Source organism: Ambystoma mexicanum, chromosome 12 (assembly GCF_040938575.1).
Source record: "Ambystoma mexicanum isolate Mex_15411 chromosome 12, UKY_AmexF1_1, whole genome shotgun sequence".
NCBI lineage: Eukaryota > Metazoa > Chordata > Amphibia > Caudata > Ambystomatidae > Ambystoma > Ambystoma mexicanum.
In genome coordinates, this window is record NC_090936.1 from 495,051,730 (window position 1) to 495,072,084 (window position 20,355).

At 47.0% G+C, this 20,355-nt stretch overlaps 1 protein-coding gene across 1 annotated transcript in view; it reads left to right on the plus strand.

Annotated features, from left to right (window-relative positions):
- The window catches only part of STRA8 (stimulated by retinoic acid 8), a 244,635-nt gene that overhangs the window by 68,408 nt on the left and 155,872 nt on the right, over positions 1–20,355 (plus strand). Inside the window, exons 2-3 of the mRNA XM_069627700.1 lie at positions 1,470–1,545; positions 4,937–5,021. Of these exons, the coding sequence (XP_069483801.1) occupies positions 1,470–1,545; positions 4,937–5,021 (161 nt within the window). The remainder of the gene's footprint in view (positions 1–1,469; positions 1,546–4,936; positions 5,022–20,355) is intronic.

A 20,355-nucleotide genomic window follows, 5' to 3' on the forward strand; every position in this document is an offset into this window, starting at 1 on the left:
GTAGGGCAGGACACACGTGACAATATCCTATGACAGTAGAGGGATGGTAGGATAGATCAGGATTAGAAAAGGGGGATACCATATCTCACCCTTGGGCATTTCCTCCCCAATCCTCGAGGACCCTCTTCCCAGGTGATCCTCCATTGCTTGTCCACCCCCACGGTTGGGATCCAAAAGCGATGGCCCGCCCCTGGCCACCTGTGTAGAAGAACCCTGGGGATTAGGCAGGGAAAGACCTTTAGGGTTTTCACACCAGAGAACTGCGACCTGTGGAATAAAAAAACGTCTGAAGAGTGAATCCAAAGTTCCTGGTTGCGTGACCTGTAATGGGTGGACCGTGTGGTCTAAAACTGCACCAAGACCAGAGAACCCTCATATGCTAACATGGAAGTTTACTGTTATGGAAGAAAGAAACCAACCGTTGGTGTATACCAGACTTGGGGAAGGGAACCCTAAATTGCAAAGAATTGTTGAAATATAAAACCAAAGCTCAAAGAGACTTCTTTTGTGTCGCTTTGGATATTGATCTTGGGGAAGGGAACTCTGGGACATGTTGCCCTGAAATTGTTTTGAACTTGGGGGGCATCCTGACCTTTAAAAAAGTGTGGAACTGTATTGCTTCAAGTCTGAAAGAAGGTATACCGAACATTGTAATGAACTTATTGACATTTGGGGAAAAGAAGCTGAAGATTAAGCTTGAACTGGAAATAGCTCAGAACTCTACTTTTGGAACACTGTTTAGTTTATGGTCGATATCCCAACACATTGTTTTGTCTTAGTTGTGAGGGCAAGTATAGGTTTTGGACACAGACAGACGTTTCAGTTGGACATATTGACACAGACTTTCCTTAGTTTCTTTAGGTAGGGAAATCCCACCTTAGCATAGGGCAAGTTAGGCCTTACTCCATCCTGACATTTTAGTTAATACAAGCTTGTGTTCTACTTTGAATGTGTTTTTTGGTCTCTCCTTACATGATGCCAATCTCACAGAGCCCTAAGTCTAACAGTCTCAAAATGTAACTTGATAGAGCCTGCTTTTATCTGTGGACCCCTTAATGCTATTTCTTCTCTTTATTTTGCTAAGGATTTAACAATAAACGTATCTAGTAGCCAAGCACACCTAGCTCATGGTATATTTTACATTACCAGTGTCATAGTCCACGCCATGCTCTAGTACCAAGACTTTAAATAAATCACCTGGCCATATTGTGTAACAGAGAGGCAGTCATGGAAAGGACATACTGTGGTGGGAGGAAGGCGAGTGGAAGCCCAACACCAGGAGCATGAGCATAAAATCGCCTTGTGACTTTTTCTTGAAGCAGTAACTGCCGTTTCTGATCTGCTAGCCAGCTAGAAGTTCCCAGCAGTTAGTTATGAATTTGAAAGACCTGTCGGTCTATTGAAGTTACCAGGTAGATAATATTTATTTTTGCTTGCAAATGTAGGTAAATGACTTATTTTTTGTTCAGGGACAGGTTCTACGTAGAGCTAAGAATTATATTCAGGAGCTGGAGCAGACATTGGACACTCTGCTGAGGATGAAAGGTCAGCAACCATTTACCATGATCTCGTTTAACTCCTGTGATGTTTACTTATTTTCCATCTAACATGCGTTGAACAGACATACAGTAATGGCTTTGTTGTTGTACATCCATTGCAATAAAAGCGTTACACATGTTCTGACCAGCTAACCATTAACCCTGTTTTTACAAAGCATAAGACTCTTAGGGTGAAGCCCGCATGCACCTGGTTGACTGTTTTAGCTGAACAGCACTTTACTCTTCGAAAGGTAGACCACAACTACTTTCCACCTACCCTGCCTGAAAATGCAGTCCTTTTACCAATCTGTTTGTTTTTACTCACAACATTAGAACCGGGCCTCTCACACTTGAAATCGCCAGATAATTACCGATAATACTCTTATGGCATGCTGGCACATGCCTTATTGCACTGTGGTTGAGGTGTTCTAAAAACAAAAGCCGATTTCTAATATTTCTAGTCATCTGACTGACACTCCAACAAAAACTCCACATCTTAAATCGGCTTTTTGCAACAGTTAATACAGTACCGCAAACAGTTCTCTACTATGGGATCTTAATTACAGGGTCATGGTTGCAAGGTTTACTGGAAACCAGCTTCTTAAACACAAAAGTGAAATCCATTGTACCTCCTAAGATCTTCTGGTGTTAAGGGGCTTCCACTTTCTCTTTAAGCCACAGTGACAAAATAGATTATTTCTTCTCTGCATCACTCCCCGTCACTTTTCACGGTTGACTTATGTACTTTTGAGTCATGTTTTGTTTTGTTTTTTTACATGTTTTACAGTTTCCATGTTTAGTCTTTTTTTTAGGGCAAGCTTGTTTGCCTTTGGCCCGGCTGCTGACGTTTTTTTGTATATTCATTTTTCTTTTCAATTAATAAAACCAAACACTATGCGTTCTATTTCATAAGTAAAACAAGACTTTTACTGCACAAGTCCCCACACCCTGGATTAAAAAAATAACACTTTCACTGTTTAAATATTGTATACCACGTCCCCTTTTCTATCCTGTGCCTTTTTACAGCATTCTTCTGGCATGAGGCATTTCCACAATATATGCATCTGGTTGTACCTCATTTCTGTCCATCTCCGTCATTTTTTTTTGTGTGTAATTCTGCATCTCTCTGTTCAATACCAGTGGTTTGGTTTGTAAATTTAAACTGCATGAATTTGAGGAATATTTCTATCACCCCTTCACTGTACCTGTTTATGATTCTGCCCATTGTTATCTTCTGAAAGATTAAGTGAATCATCTGAATTGTTTTGGAATTTGGAAGTTACAGGTTTAAAGTAGTTCTGATTTTAATGGCTGTGGCTGTGGCAGTAGTTGCCCATATAGTTGAGCGTCACTGCCATTCTAATTTCCTTTTAGTTTTGCTTTACAGTGGCCCATTTGTCTACTTTGTATGACAAAATAATATTTTAATTGTAGGATGCTTGCAATGTCTGTAGTAAATATTAGAAAACATGAGGGAACCTGCGCGTCTTGTGTTCACCACATACACAGTAGACAACACAAAGCTATTTTCCATAAACCATTGGCCAGAATCCTTTATACCAAGGCCAACCAACTGAACCATCATGTATCTTGGGTGGATGAGGTACCAGAACTGGAAATGTGCTATTGTGGTAATTAAGAGTATGCTTTTTGCCTGCTAACAGTAAAAAAATTCAGTTTATGTGTGCAAATTGTAGAGATTTGTTTCTGTTTGGTGCCACAGTTGGGCATATCCTGACTACTACATTGATAATGGAGCTTATTTGTTTCTTGGACTGAAGAAGGTTTGAATGTTGATAGTATTAATGGCTATTTAGCTGTCCATTCTATGCTTAGGAGTACGTCTGAAAAGGTAGCATATCTTTCTATCTCTATGTTTATTCAATTAATTAAAGGACTTGTCAATTCTTTTCTGCTTAAAACATTTGTCTATATGTCATGGGATCCCAGCCTGTTTCTTGCTTTCTTGATGCCTGCCTCTTTTGAGCCTCTACATAAATGCCCTTTGCAGTTACTCATACTTAAGATTGCCTTTTTGGTGGCAATCACATCTGCCAGGCAAGTTTAGGACTCCGTGTTCTCTCACCTTTTCTTGTGTTTTCTAAGAATGTTACCCTCCATGTTCTTGCCAAAGGTAGTGCCTATATTTATCTTCTGCAGAAGATTCCCCAAACAGACTTTTTCCTCCTCATCATCTTTTGAAGACAGGAGGGACATTTCACATATTGTATTTGAAGACAGGCCTTCACTTGTGTTAGGCTAGAACTAACACATTTGTCACAATATCATCATTTAATCAGACAACTTCTATGTGGCTATTTCTGTGTACAAAGTCATATCATGACTTAGCAGAGAAAGAAGTCTGTGATTGATTATTAGGTAATTCCACCAAATGCCAGGCAGCAAATCCTGCCTTACAAAGGGGTGAGTCGTTACAGAATGTTTGTCAAACGCCGATGCTGGCCTTACAGAAATTCATCCATCAATACTGTTTGGATTCTTTGCTTGGAGAGGATGCATGCTTTGGGGGTTTCGTGTTCCACAACTTCCTTCTGTGGGGTCGATTCCTGGCAGTGGTCCATCTGTACTCTTCTGTATGGTTATGGGTTCTTTCGAAAGGTAAAGAATCTTCGGGAGGAAGGTGTCCATTAGAAGAACAAGCTACTCCCCTTTGGTAATCCCCTTTTTTAATGGATGCTGTATTCCTCCTAGAGTTCCTTATCAATCTACCAACCTTCATCTTGAGCAGACCTCTTGTCATTTGTTGTGGCAGTTCACCAAATCTTCAGTGTCTCTGACTGGCAAAAACAAGTTGGAACATAAGTCAAAGGGTCATGCAGCTCTCTCTCTTTCTCTCTCATATGAAAGATATTTCAAAAGATGAGGAATCTGTGCAAGGAGTACTGTATCCATTAGACTGAAAATGACTGAAGGTCATGAACGTAAATAACATGTATTTCTCAGAATTTTACTCAGTGAATGCTTTTTTACGAGCAAATGTTTTTATTCATTCAAGTTGTTGTTCTCAATGTATCTCTTGAAACCCTGCTCTGACCTATCCTACCACCATATGTCCAAGTCACTTAGGCTTTATACTTGTGTGTTGATGCCATATGTTGAGAAAGAGCAGAAGCTGGACATGGGATTAAGAAAATGATAGTCACCTGAATAACTACTTAGTCCATCAACTGCTTTACATTTGCCAACACACTCCCCCCATGCTTGGTCCAGTTCTGGATATATGTTTGTGTGTATATGAGGGTTGCTAGAGTTGATGCAACTGTGGGTTGCGCATACCAGTCATATAATTCATACACCAGTTAATTTATGCTGAATGATTTGAGGCTGTTGTTTGGAAATTCTTTCATTTGTGACGGTTCTTTTATTTGTAATCATAGAGTCTTTTCATCTGGAAGACGGAAACCCTTGCAGCCTGGAGAAAGTGAAGGAGGAGTATGTGAGAACATACTGCTGCAATGCCAGGTAATTCCTACATTGATTTAAAATGTCTGGTAACACGTATGTCTTCAAGGGAAAAAGCAGCAGAACAAAGGAGATTTAAGATTAGTTGACTGAACTGCCAGTCATTTTGTTATGATAGACCTGCTGTAGGAATTCACAGGGTCACAATAGAAGGTACCTCATAAAAGCCATGAGGAGAAAAATAAAATGTGTTGTGTTGGAACATGTGGCTATCTACTTTTCACAGTCTTTTCAAGTCTGATCAAGACTGATGAAAATAAATGTTATTAATAAGTAACAGAATGTTTGAAGGCGCATTGCTACCTACAACACCTGTTACTTCAGCTGCAGTGGAGTAGCTAACCATGAGCTTGGGGTGGGAATAACGCCTTCCCAAGCAAAGAGTGTACAATCAGTAGCAACACGTACCAGAGGACAGAAGCCTGCTCAGCCAATATCAGTATACTCCCACGGATGCAGTCAAAGCCTTAACTGCTCTTTGCAGCGTATTTAGATGGTTTACGCTTCCAACAAATTTTCATCTCTATGTGATAGTAAGTAGCCTCACCACCTTGGACTAAGTGTGAGGATGGCTCCCCAGAGGCACATGCATGATGGAATGAAGCGTTTGGGGTTTAAAGATTGCTAAAAAGAAAAAGGATAGGGATTACATGGAGAAATGATGGCAGCAAAAGTGAATACAAGAAGATAAGGGCAGACAACCAAAGCAAAATGTTAGGTTGGGGAAGAGGAGCGGTGTGAGTGAAGCAGGTGGATATTATGAACGTATGAAACAATATGTTGTGCATTTTGGTATTTCTTACTGGCTTAAACAGTGGGGACAGAAACTGCATTGGGGAGAAGGGGTGTATGGAACAGGGGTGGAAGCCAGGGGTAATGGGCAAAAGGAAGGCATAATATGATTCATATATATAGCTTCCACTAGATGTCCGCCTATGCATAGCATGTGATCTAAGCAGATCGCACAAGCCTCAGAAGGGATACATTACTCACCGTAATCGTATTTCTCATGCTTGTATCTGCTTAGATTCACATGCGCCCACCCTTCCTCCCCGGAGAGAAGGTGCATAGATGTTATGTGAGCTTCTCTGATACTTATCTGCTTGGATACACCTGTACTCACGATACACTTCATGCTACCTCATGTCAGAAACAAAACAATCTGAGGGACCTCGACGCGTGAAGGACCATGGGTACAGTGGACGTCACACTAGGGATAGTATTACTGGCATGCCCTGTCTACGTCCCTTTTCGAGTTTTGAAAACAACGACTGTAATACTCTGCAGCTTCCACTAGATGTTACAGTTGTTGTTTTCGAAAGTCGAAAAGGAACGTCGACAGGGCGAGCCAGTAATACTATCTCTAGTGTGATGTCCACTGTACCCATGGTCGTTCACACGTCGAGGTCCCTCAGATTGTTTTTTTCCTCCATTGTCAGCAGACGCTTAACGCAGAGTTTAATTTTGGCCTAACGCCTTTTGCTTATGACAAGTAAAAATAGTTTACTCTTTCTGTCCTTTTCCTCCCGACTTCAACCAATTAATCGACGCAGTGGAAAAGACAGCTCCGTCGGACGAATTCAAGATTCGACTGACCCTTTTGGCCTTGGAAGTCCCCCCGGGCCAAGGCCCTTACAGTAGGGAGAGTGGGGGGGGGCGACGATCATTGTACAATGCATTTTCCCACCCTTTCCCTTTCTCGCCTGGCTGCCTTTCCCAAACACGGATAGAACACCTTTTAAATTCTGCCCCATGTGTAATAGAAAATGTCTGTGTGCTGGCAAACACAGAGTGTGTACCCTGTGTTTAAACCTCGACCACGACGAGGGGCATTGTCGAGCCTGCAAGCTCTTCAAACCTAAGACTCTTAAAGGTCGCAGAACCAAGCGCTGGGGCCATCACAGAGGCCGGCATTGACGTCGAGGGAGCTTCCAGTGACGTTAGCATCGCCATCTTTTTGGACGGCGAGGGCGACGGGGAACAGCATAGTTCCCAAGTGTAAGCCCCGACCTTAAGAGACAGGCCAGCGGCTCTGTTACAGGGACGACAGCTGGCGGCAAGAGCACTTCCACTACACACGCCACTAAACACACATCCCGGGGCGATGAGTCAGCGCCGTCAACCAAACCCCCAGATACAGTGTCTAGGGGGAGATCTGTAGATTCCTTGTCCTCTGGGCAGTCGAGGTCCCGATCACCCCACGACAGGCCCCGGAAACCGAAAGACGCTGCCCATAAAATAACATCGACCGAACTTCAGCAGACGAGGCGGAGGTCCATCCCAATACCGAGAGTCAACAGTCAGTCAGTTGAAATCGGCTGTAAAGTCAAAAAACACTGGGTTGTCTCACCTGGTTAAGAAAGATGTCCCTGCGAGCCTGCTAAAGGCTGCTCATACCAAGTGTACCCCTACTAAAGAAGTATTACCTGTCCCACAAGAGGAGGGTTCTTTGGCTTAGGCCTTACAAAATAAGGGCCTATTGACACCTACACCCTTAGTACAAGACCATACCTCACATTACCCTAGGGTCCTCCCCAATTCAGCTCAATGGACCTCGGAGGACATAGATAAGTGATGTCAAGAATTTGCCTTTTTGCCAATTTTTTCAGAAAAAAAACCTCAGGCTATCTAAAACATTCAAATTACACCTCCTACTACTCAGGATTCCAGCTCTCAGTCCCTGACTTCCAGTTCTCAGCCCCTGGCTTCATCCCAGCCACCAGCAAAAAGGTATTGTATAGCAGCTGACCTTTATGACGTTAATACAGACACTGAAGGGGATAATGAGGACTACCAACACTCTGATCATTACTATGATGGTGATGATGATGAAGAGGCAGAGGCAGAGGTGTATACCCTGGCCTCACCCCAATTCAACAAGATTCCCCAGTGCCTGATTCTCCAGTAGATAATCAGCCCCTCCACAACATATTAATCATAGCAGCTGAGCACTTTGGTATTCAGACACATGAGACTCAGCAAGACATGGACTTTGTCGAAGATATTTTGGGAGACAAGAAGGCTGCCACCCAATTCATCCCAATTTTAAAATCTGCCCAGAGAAGAATCCAACCTTCATTAGAGACATCTAACCAAACATGGGCAATAAACTTGCAGGTAGAGAAACATTTCCACCCAGCGCCGTCTGACCCGCTCTATATCAGGGGCGACCTTAAGCCGGATTCTTGTGTGGTCACAACTACCCGTAAAAGGGCTGGGACACAACTAGCCTCTTCGGAGTCTCCTCCAGAGAAAGAGAGCAAGAAGCTCTATACCATGGGAAGGAAGGTAGCGACTTTGGCAGCGTTTCAAGCTAGAATCTCCAACAATTCTACACTGCTGGCAAGTTATGATTGCCATAAATGGGGTGAAATAACTACCCTAATAGCATCTGCTCCCTAGCCTTTAAAGTCTCAACATTAGTAGCAGCGGAAGGCAAAGCTACCACCAGCTGCATTTTCAAGAATAATCTCGACGCTACAGATAATGCAGGCCAAATAATCGCTGAAGGAACCATAATCAATCGCCACGCCTGGCTTTGCCAGTCTGGCTATAAGCTGGAGACCCAGGCGATGTTACTTAACATGGTAGTGGAGCCAACAGTCTTATTCGGCAAAGCGGTAGAGGACGTCCTGAAGTCCGCTAAGGAGGAATATGACACCCTCGAGTCCCTTGGGCAACTAACTAATAAACCTCCTGGCCAGAGAGGCGGGAACAACGCGTTGCCGCTTTCGTGGCCAAAATTCCCAAAGAGGCACCGGGTTCGGACAAAGTCAAAATTCTTCCTGGAATAACAACCAAGGTCAGGTGTCACAGGGTTACCAGAGAGGCCAGCGCAGATCCCGCGGCCAGGGGAGGTCCTCCAAATCTAGAGGTGGAGGAACACCTCTCAAGAAATGACAGCCCGCTACAGGTCCCCTCCCATGCCTCCCCAGTAGGGGGACGGATTTCACACTTCACCCACATATGGGAGATAATAACCACAGACAAGTGGGTGCTATCAACAGTAGCAGGACGTTATTGTGTGGAGCTCCTCCAAAAACCATCAAACCATCCCCCGCGCCAAAGGAAGACAACAAGAGAAGAACAGCTCATCCTTCTCGAAGAGGTCAACGCATTGCTTCTCAAGGACGCCATAGAGATTGTGCCGTCCAACGAGGTAAACAAGGGAATTTATTCAACCTACTTCATTGTGCCAAAGAAAGATCTAACTATGCGTCCAGTGTTAGACGTACGCCCTGCAAACACCTATGTAAAGCCACAAAAATTCAGCATGACAACGCTACAAGAAGTAATCCCCCTGCTAAAACGGGGAGATTACATGGCAACACTGGAAATGAAAGCTGCCTCTTTTCATATTTCAATGTTCCCAGCGCACAGGAAACTCTTGCGTTTCACAATAGCAAACAGCACTACCAATTCAAGGTGCTACCCTTCGGGATAGCTTTGGCTCCAAGGGTATTCACCAAGGAACCGGCGGTGGTGGCAGCGTACCTGCACAGGGAGGCAATACCAGCGTACCCCTACCTGGACGACTGGCTGATCAGAGGGGAATCACCCCATCTTTACAAAGTAAACACGCAAAGAAACATAAACCTTCTCTTACAATTGGGTTTCTCAATAAACTTGAAAAAGTCAAGTCTTGTACCAAACACAACAAAACAGTACATAGGAGCTGTCTTAGACACAAGAGCAGGCTTGCCCTTTCCATCCATGGAAAGAGTGCAAAACATGCTTCGGCAAATACCTCAGTATCAAACCGGTCTCCAGATAAGCGTATGCAAAGCAATGCGTTTACTGGGCATGATGGCATCGTGCATATACCTGGCCCCTCATGCACGTCTGCGCATGCGCCCAATGCAGGAGTGGTTGGCGAAACAGTGGTCTCAGGCAAGCAGTCAGTGAGACGATCTAGTGGTTGTTTCGCCAACACTGGGTCAAAACGCTTGTGGACAAACCACATCAACCTGCTGGAACTTCTAGTAGTATTCAAAGCAGTTCAAGCATTCGAAGTGCAACTCACGAACCAGTCGGTTCAAATTCTAACAGACAGCACCAATGCAATGTTCTATGCAAACAAACAAGGGGGCACGCACTCTCCAAGTCCGTCCAAGTTGGCGCAGAAAATATGGAGATGGGCACTCACACGGGGTATGTCCCTGTCCTCCCAACACGTTCCAGGGTTACTCAACACTCTAGCAGACTCTCTGAGCAGAGATCCCCTACCAGAGGAACACAAGTGGCAACTAGACTCAAGGGTCGTAGATCACATCTTCTCTCAATGGGGATACCCCACTCTGGTCTTGTTCGCTACAGGAGAAAACAAGGAATGCCCAGACTTCGCGTCCAGGTTCCCCCAACCACACTCCAAGGGGAACGCCCTATGGATGAACTGGCCAGGGAAATTTGCTTACGCTTTTCCCCCGACTCCCTTAATGAGCAGGATAGTGAACAAAATTCACAGAGAACAGATGCCGCTCATCCTAGTTGCTCCCATGTGGGCGACACAGCCATGGTATCCACATCTGCACAAACTGGCGATGTGCGATCCCATCAAACTCCCGTGTCAGACCCACCTATTAACCCAACACAGGGGAACAGCAATGGATCCGCAACACATTCAATGAACTTGGCAGCATGGCTCCTGAAGTCATAGAGTTCGGACATCTTAATCTACCACAGCGGTGTATGGATATCCTCAAGGAGGCTCGAAAACCAAACAGTAGACACTGTTATTTTGACAAGTGGAGAAGATTTGTAATTTGGTGGCAGTCTAAACAAATAAACCCCATAGAATGTACTCCATCCCATATTTTAAATTATATGCTCCACTTGCTTGGGGTTAGTATTCAACTCCATAAAGGTCCACCTGGCAGCTTTATCAGCGTACACCACCTCCCAAAGTAAAGTATTGTGGTGGAAGATTCCGGTCATTAAGGCGTTCATGGAGGGAGTAAAGAGACTCCACCCTCCAATTTCTAACCCACTGCCAGGATGGGATCTCAATGTAGTATTCGCAAAGCTCATGGGGTCCCCATTCGAGCCTATGCATAAGTCAAGTCTTAAACATCTGACATACAAGACTGCCTTCTTAGTGGCTATTACTTCCATAAGAAGAGTTAGTGAATTGCAAGCATTGTCAGTGCGGGACCCTTTCTTTATTATACATAAAGACAAATTGGTTTTACGTACACATCCAAGGTTCTCTCCTAAATTAATTTCCAAATTCCACGTGAACCAGCCATAGAGCTACCGGCTTTCTTTCAAAATCCGACTATCTCAGCTGAGGTAAAACTCTACAGAATGGACGTGAGGAGGGCGGTCCTTTACTGCATGAACAAGACCAGATTGCTAAGGAAAACAGACCAACTGTTTGTCTCCGTAGGACCAGGCAGATAAGGAGACCGCATTTCCAAAAATGCCATCTCAGATGGATAGTCAGATGCATACAACTATGCTATTCATGATCAAATAAGACACTGCCTTTCAAACCAAGAGCTCTCTTCACAAGGAGCACACAAGCTACTCTGGCTTTGATCGCAAATGTCCCGTTAGACAGCATTTGCAAAGCAGATACATGGAGCTCAGTACACACTTTCACTCAGCACTACTGCATTGACACCCATTCCAAAGCAGATACACAGGTGGGACAAGCAGTTCTAAAACATTTATTTGCTGCTGCTCCTTCTCACAACCCACTACCTTCTCCTAACACTGCTTGCTAATCTATGCATAGCATGTGATCTAAGCAGATTACACAAGCCTCAGAAGGGATACATTAATCACCGTAATCGTATTTCTGAAGCTTGTATATTCTTAGATTCACATGAGCCCACCCTTCCTCCCCGAAGGTGCATAAGTGTTATGTGAGCTTCTCTGATACTTATCTGCTTGGATACCCTGTACTCACGATACACTTCATGCTATCTCATGTCAGAAACAAAACAATCTGAGTGACCTTGGCGCGTGAAGGACCATGGGTAGAGTGGACGTCACACTAGGGATAGTATTACTGGCACGCCCTGTCGACGTCCCTTTTCGAGTTTCGAAAACAACAACTGTAATACCCGGCAGCTTCCACTAGATGTTGGCCTATGTATGCCATGTGAATCTAAGCAGATACAAGCATCAGAAATACGATTATGGTGTGAGTAATGTATCACATATATATATTTTGGAGGCTTGTGGAATCTGCTTAGATCACATGCTGTGCATAGGCCGACATCTAGTGGAAGCTGCGGAGTATTACAGTTTGTTTTTCGAAACTCAAAAATTGGGCGTCGACACAGGGCGTGCCAGTAATACTATCCCTAGTGTGACGTCCACTGTACCCATGATCCCTCACGCGTCTAGGACCCTCAGATTGTTTTTTTCCGCCATACTGGTCGGAAGCACTGAGCGGAGTTCCCTGACTTAGTCAGATTTTGCTAATATTGTTATATATTTCCCCGTTTATTCCACCTCTACGTCGAGTCTCCGAACATCGACACTCGACGCCAGATCGGAGAAAATTCAACCGTCGGACTACAGCGACGGATTTGGGCCTCGGAAGGCCTCTGGCCTCGGCCCGGGCCTCGGAAGTCCCCTGGACTCGGCCCTGCAAGTAGGGAGAGTGGGGGGTGGCACATATCCTACACTCTGTTTAATATAGGTACATTACTTATACTCCTACACTCCCAGCCCGCTGCCATAGGGTGCGTATGGAGGGTACCCCCTTTCAATTTTGCCCCAAGTGCAACCGCAAGTATCATTGGGTTGACAGACACGCCACGTGTAACCTCTGCTTGCCGAGGGACCACCCCGAGGCGAATTGCAGAGCGTGCAGTCGGTTTAAACCGAAGACCCGTTCGACAAAGTGTTGGGCCCACCACGCCAGGCGACAAGAGGCCATGGCCGCGGAGGGTGCCTTCAGCGATGGCAGTGACGCCGTACTTTCGGACGGCGAGGGCAATGTGGCGTCGATGGACAGCCAAGCGCAAGTCCCCGACCTCGGAAGGTTGTCCGGCAGGGCAGCTATGGGGAAGACCCCCGGCAACACGAGCGCTACCCACACCACTTCCAGCAAACAGAAGTCCAACCAAGACTCGACGCGCACGTCGAGTTCTCGGCAAGAGGCACATAGAGAACGGTCCACTGAGTCGGTGTCCTCTGGGCGTTCGCGTTCGAGATCGCCTCATGACACCAAGCAGCCCTCCACTGTTGCTAAAAGTGCCTCGCCACCCTTACTGACTGAGGTTCGGTCATCGGAGGACGACGCCGACCTCTAAACCCAAGCCGCACTGCAGGAGTCGGCGTCTGCAGGCAGCGGCAAGGCTGCTACCGAATCCCTTACACTCTCCAGAGACAGGGACTCTACCCCCGAATTTCGACGCCAGGCATCGAAAAGCTCTGATAGGGCCCAAAAGTCGGGGAAGCACTCTTCCACCCACGGGCAGGGGGGAAAACAACGAAGTAAGCAGTCCCAGCCTACTTCCTCTCCTAAACTACATTCTGCTCCACCTAAACAGACGGACAAGTTTCAGACCGCTGTCCTTAAGGCCCCTGTTCAGGCCAGTTGGTCTAGCCAGGACAAATCTCAATCTGTTGTCCCTAAGACCCCTGTTCAAACCAGTAGGTCTAGTCAGGATAAAACAGAGAAAGCACTCCAGGAAAGAGTTATTCCCAGTTCAAAGGAATGGTCCAGTGAGGACATAGACAGAGTCATGTCAAGGATGTCATCATTGGCAGATTTCTATGCCAAGAACCCGGAACACTTTCTCTCTTATACACCAGAAGGGTCAACTCCCTCAGGCTCAAAGGATCCAATACCCCCAGGTAGGAAGTCCCGGGGTGAAGCACCAACTCTAGCTTCAAACCCCTTCTATATACAGCCCTATTCTCAATACCAGGAAGATCCATCCTTTGTTGAGGATCCAGACGTGGGCATGTTCGAAGAACAAACGGGGACAGGCTATTACGTGGATGATGAGGACCAAGAGGAGGAGGAGGAAGAGGACGACCCAAATACATACAGGGTAGATTCCCCAGTAGAGAAAGAGCCCGCGGTTACCGACTCCCCGGCCGACAACCAACCTCTCCTGAATGAGGTCCTGTCCAGAGCGGCACAGCACTTCCACATTGACACCCAAGGTGCTCAGGAAGAGAGGGACTTTGCAGAGGAACTGGCGGGAGAGAGGAGACCTGTTGCTCAGGCCATCCCTATCCTTAAGTCAATACAAAGGAGGATAGACCCTTCCCTTGTTAACCCCAATCTCACTAGGGCAGTAAACCCCAGAATTGAAAAGCTTTTCAGGGCAGCCAAATCTGACCCACTATACATAAGGGGACATCTCAAACCGGACTCCCTGGTTGTTACAAACACCCGTAAGAGGGCGGGAACACCCTTGTCATCGTCCGAAGCTCCCCCCGACAAGGAGAGCAAGAAGATTTGTGGCTTGGGCAGGAAAGTAGCCTCCACTTCCGCCTACCAGGCAAGGATTGCAAACTCTAGTAATAGATCCAGTAATAGATAGCTAGTTAGAACTGCCATCAATGGGAAGAAGTTGCGGCTCTCATAGACTGCGCCCCAGAACCCTTAAAAAGCCAATTGGCACGAGTTTCGGCCGAGGGGAGAGCCATATCAGGTTGCATTTTAAAATCAACCTTTGATGCCGCGGATAACGCCGGCAGATTAATTGCTGAAAGCACAGTCATCAAGAGGCATGCTTGGCTACGGCAGTCTGGTTTCAAGGCCGAGACCCAAGCATCATTGATAGATAAGCCGGTGGAGCCGGATCTATTGTTTGGAAAGGCGGTCGAGGACGCACTAAAGAATGCCAAGGACGAGTACGAGGCACTCAAGTCCCCAGGGCAACTAACCAACAAACCCCCAACCAGAGAGGGAATGGCAATTTTTGTCGGCCTCGCGGACAAAACTCCCAAAGATGCTCTAACTATTCCCAAGGCCAGGGTACTACATGGAACACTAACCAGCAGTCTACCCAGAATTATGGCAGGGGTAACAAAAGAGGTCATGGTAGGGGTAGAGGCAGTCCCAATAAAGGAGGGGGCATGCCTCCACCAAAACAGTGACGCTCCGTTCAGGATCCCTTCTCACGCATCCCCATCTTCACCCAAGCTTGGGAAGGGATCACATCAGACAGATGGGTGCTGTCCACAGTGTCCGCAGGATACTGCATAGAACTCCAGAGCGTCCCCGAAACCACCCTCCATGACAAAGAATACACTCCTTAGACTACCAGAAGATCCTACTCGAAGAGATCGAAATTCTTCTCGCAAAAGACGCGATAGAACTCGTCCCGGGACACCAGGTAAACAAGGGTATTTATTCAACTTACTTCCTTGTGCCAAAAAAGATTTGACAATGCACCCAGTATTTGATTTACGGCCTGCAAACAAGTATGTCAAGCCCCAAAAATTTTGCATGACTACTCTCCAAGAGGTAATTCCCCTCCTAAAAAAGGAGGATTACATGGCAACATTGGATATGAAAGATGCCTATTTTCATATTTCCATGTCCCCAGCGCACAGAAAATATCTGCGCTTCAAGGTGGACAGTCAGCACTACCAGTTCAAGGTACTGCCCTTTGGGATATCCTCGGCTCCAAGGGTATTCACCAAGGTACTGACGGTGGCAGTGGCACACCTACGCAGGGAGGCAATCCCAGAGTACCGTTATCTGGACGACTGGCTCATCACGGGGGAGACCCCAGTAATTTGCAGGACAAACATTCAAAGAACTATCGACCTCCTCTTCGAATTGGGCTTCTCCATAAACGAGAAAAAATCAAGTCTGGTGCCCAGCACCTCCAAGCAGTTCCTAGGAGCTGTTCTAAATACTCAAGAGGGGTTGGCTTTTCCTTCAGAGGAAAGAATTTGGAATATACTACTGCAAATTCCGCAATATCAAACCGGTCGCCAGATAACAGTACGCAAAGCAATGCGTTTGCTGGGCATGATGGCGTCAAGTATTTACCTGGTCCCCCATGCGCGCCTGCGCATGAGTCCCATGCAAGAATGGTTGGCGAAACTGTGGTCTCAGGCAAGTGGTCAGTGGGACGATCTAGTGGTCGTTTCGCCAACACTTGTACAAAGCCTCCACTGGTGGACAAGAGACAATCTATCCAAGGGGAAACCCTTTTATGATCCTGAGATACAGGCGGTAGTCACGACGGACGCATGCCTGACAGGATGGGGAGCTCACCATCTCCACCACACAGCTCAGGGTCTCTGGTCTCACACAGTGGCCAAGAATCACATCAACCTGCTAGAGCTTCTGGCAGTTTTCAGAGCACTTCAAACGTTCGCGCCCCACCTATTGAACCTGTCGGTACAGATACGGACGGACAGCACGACAGCCATGTTCTACCTGAACAAGCAAGGAGGGACTGTCATGATCTCTGCTTCCAAAAGATCAGGACTTTCCCGACTCCCTTGGAAGCAGACCCATAACCCCGGTTTCGAGTGCCAGCCAGTCCCAATTGGGACCTTTTGGACCCTGTCCTGGCGCCAGTGGCACCAGGCTCATAAAGATGCCCAGTCCCAGCGCTGGAAGCGCCGGGCTCATAATGCTTGGGTGGACTTACCTGCAGCAGACCATGCTGCTTACTTACCTGCCAGTTGAACCCCTGATCCTCTTCTGTTTGGGACTACTTTTCCTGTTGGGTGGGGCAGGAGCCACTCCCTAGGTTCAGAACACTGGAACTCTTCTGGAAAGCAGGAACTCTTTTCTTACCTAGGCGTGGCTGTGGAAGGAGACACCTAAGCACTACAGGAGGCTATTTAAACCACACCCGATGGATGAATCTTGCTTTGCGTTATTCTGCATTCTCTGCAGCAGAACGCTCATCGTGTCTTCTGCTTCTGATCCTGGGCCTAAGGAAACAAAGGCTTACCATCCTGGAATCCAGTCTTCAGCAGCACCTGTAACTGGTCAGGGATGTTAGCGTACGTTTTTCCACCAACTCCTCTCATCAGGAAGGTGGTGAACAAGATGAACAGAGAGTCAATGACGCTCGTCCTAGTTGCTCCCATGTGGGCGAGACAACCGTGGTTTCCACACCTACGCAGACTCTCGGTGTGCGATCCCATCAAACTCCCGGGCTGGTACAACCTTTTGTCCCAGCACCAAGGTCAGAAGGTCCATCCTCAACCCAACTCCATGAACCTAGCAGCATGGCTCCTGAGGTCATAGAGTTTGGACATCTCAATTTACCAGAGAGGTGTATGGACATCCTAAAAGAGTCTAGGAAACCGAACACGAGGCATTGCTACTTCGACAAATGGAAGAGATTTGTTATCTGGTGCCAGTATAAACAAATCAACCCAGTTGATTGCACTCCTTCCACAATCGTGACATACATGCTCCACCTGCTGGACGCAGGGTTGGTTTTCAACTCACTAAAGGTACACCTGGCAGCACTGTCAGCGTACACCACCTCACATAGCAAGGTGACGTGGTGGAAGGTACCCGTGGTTAAAGCCTTCATGGAGGGAGTAAAGAGACTTCATCCTCCTATATCTAACCCACCACCAGGATGGGACCTGAACGTGGTGCTATCTAAACTCATTGGCCCCCATTCGAGCCCATGCACAAGACAAGTCTTAAACACCTGACCTATAAGACTGCCTTCTTAGTAGTCATTACATCCATAAGAAGGGTCAGTGAAATTCAGGCTCTGTCAGTGCAGGATCCTTTCTTTACTATTCATAAGGATAAGCTGGTTTTACGGACACACCCTAGGTTCTCACCTACATTTATTTCCAAATTCCATGTAAACCAGTCCATCGAGCTTCTGGCTTTCTTCCAAAACCCACAAAGCTCGGCTGAGGTTAAACTACACACCCTAGATGTGCGTAGGGCGGTCCTTTACTACGTAAACAAGACCAGACCGCTTAGGAAAACAGATCAACTGTTTGTCTCCGTAGCCACAGGCAAAGAGGGAGATCGCGTCTCTAAGGGTGCCATCTCCAAGTGGATTGTCAACTATATCCAGTTGTGTTACTCTCTTTCTGACAAAACTTTGCCTTTTACGCCCAGAGCCCACTCGACAAGAGGCATTGGGGCCACTCTGGATTTCATTGCAAATGTTCCCCTTGACACCATTTGCTAAGCAGCTACTTGGAGCTCTATTCACACTTTTACTCAGCACTACTGCATTGACACCCATTCCAAGACAGATACTCAAGTGGTACAAGCGGTTCTAAGACATTTATTTGCTCATGACCCTTCTCAAATCCCATCTCCTTCTAAAACTGCTCGCTAATCTATGCACAGCATGTGATCTAAGCAGATTCCACAAGCCTCAGAAGGGATACATTACTCACCGTAATCGTATTTCTGATGCTTGTATCTGCTTAGATTTACATGCAACCCACCCTTCCTCCCCTCTGAGAGAAGGCGCATGGATGCTTGTAGTCTTATCTTATCTATCTTCTATCTGCTTGGATCATCTGTACTCACGCTACTCCTCATGCTACCTCATGTCAGAAAAAATACAATCTGAGGGTCCTAGACGCGTGAGGGATCATGGGTACAGTGGACGTCACACTAGGGATAGTATTACTGGCACGCCCTGTGTCGACGCCCAATTTTTGAGTTTCGAAAAACAAACTGTAATACTCTGCAGCTTCCACTAGATGTCGGCCTATGCACAGCATGTGAATCTAAGCAGATACAAGCATCAGAAATACGATTACGGTGAGTAATGTATCCCATATATATATTTCTGAGGTTTGTGGAATCTGCTTAGATCACATGCTGTACATAGGCCGACATCTAGTGGAAGGTGCGGAGTATTACAGTTTGTTTTTCGAAACTCGAAAATGGGCGTCGACACAGGGCGTGCCAGTAATACTATCCCTAGTGTGACGTCCACTGTACCCAAGATCCCTCACGCGTCTAGGATCCTCAGATTGTTTTTTTCCGCCATACTGGTCGGAAGCATTTTGCGGAGTCCCCTGGCCTTAGCCATACTTTTGCTAAAATATTGATTAATTGACATCCTTCCCCATCCCAACGTCGAACTTCGACACTCGACGCCGGCTGGAGAAGAAATCGTCCGTCGGCTGCTGCACGACGGATTTGGGCCTCGGAAGGCCTCTGGCCTCGGCCCGGGCCTTGGAAGGCCTCTGGCCTCGGCCCTGCAAGTAGGGAGAGTGGGGGGTTGGACATACTCTACACTCTTGGTATATAGGTACACCTTATACATTTCCTACACTTAACAGCCCGCTGCCTCAAGGTGCGTATGGAGGGTACCCCTTTTGAATTCTGCCCCAAGTGCAATCGCAAATACCCTTGGGTCGGCAGGCACGCCACGTGCAATCTCTGCTTGCCGAGGGACCACCCCGAAGTGAACTGCAGAGCGTGTAGTAGGTTTAAACCTAAGACACTTAAGGACCTTTTGACGAAGTGTTGGGCCCACCACGCCAGGCAGGGGGCCATGGCAGCGGAGGGCGCCTTCAGCAATGGCAGCGACGCCGTGCTTTCGGACGGCGAGGGCATTACGGCGTTGAAAGACAGCCGAGCGCAGGTCCCCGACCTCGGAAGGTCATCCGACAGGGCGGCTATGGGGAAGACCCCCGGCGACACAGGCGCTTCACACACCACCCACACTAAACACACGAAGTCCAACCGAGACTCGACGACGTCGAGTGCTCGGAAAGAGGCACAAACAGAACAGTCCGAATCGGTGTCCTCTGGGCGTTCGAGATCGAGATCGCCGCATGACTCCAGGCAATCATCCACTCTTGCCAAGAGTGCCTCGCTCCCTAGGCTAACAGAAGTTTGATCATCGGAAGACGAAGACGACTTCCACCCCCAGGCCGCACTCCAGGAGTCGGAGCCCGTAGACAAGATCAGCGCGGCCCACATTCGAAGGACAGGGACTCTATCCCTGATCCTCGACGCCAGGCGTCGAAAACCTCCTGAGCCACAAAGGGACAGGGAAAACACTTTTCCGCTCACGGGGAGGGGGGAAAACAGCAGAAGAAGCAGCCTCTGCACTCTTCCACACCTGTGAAACACTCCACTCCTCCTAAACAGGCAGACAAGACCAGGTCTGCTGATATTTCAAAAACCAGCAAATCTACTCAAGATAAATCTCCAAAACTTTCTGAAAGAGTCATTCCCAGTTCCAAAAAATGGTCCAGTGATGACATAGATAGGGTCATGTCAAGGATGTCTTCTTGGCAGACTTTTACGATAAAAATCCAGACCATTTCCTTTCATATGATCCACAAGGGGCTACACCCTCAGGCTCTAATGATCCTATCCCCCCCGAGTAAGAAGCCCCGGTTTGAGACACCGATGAGGTCTACAGACCCCTTAGAGGTA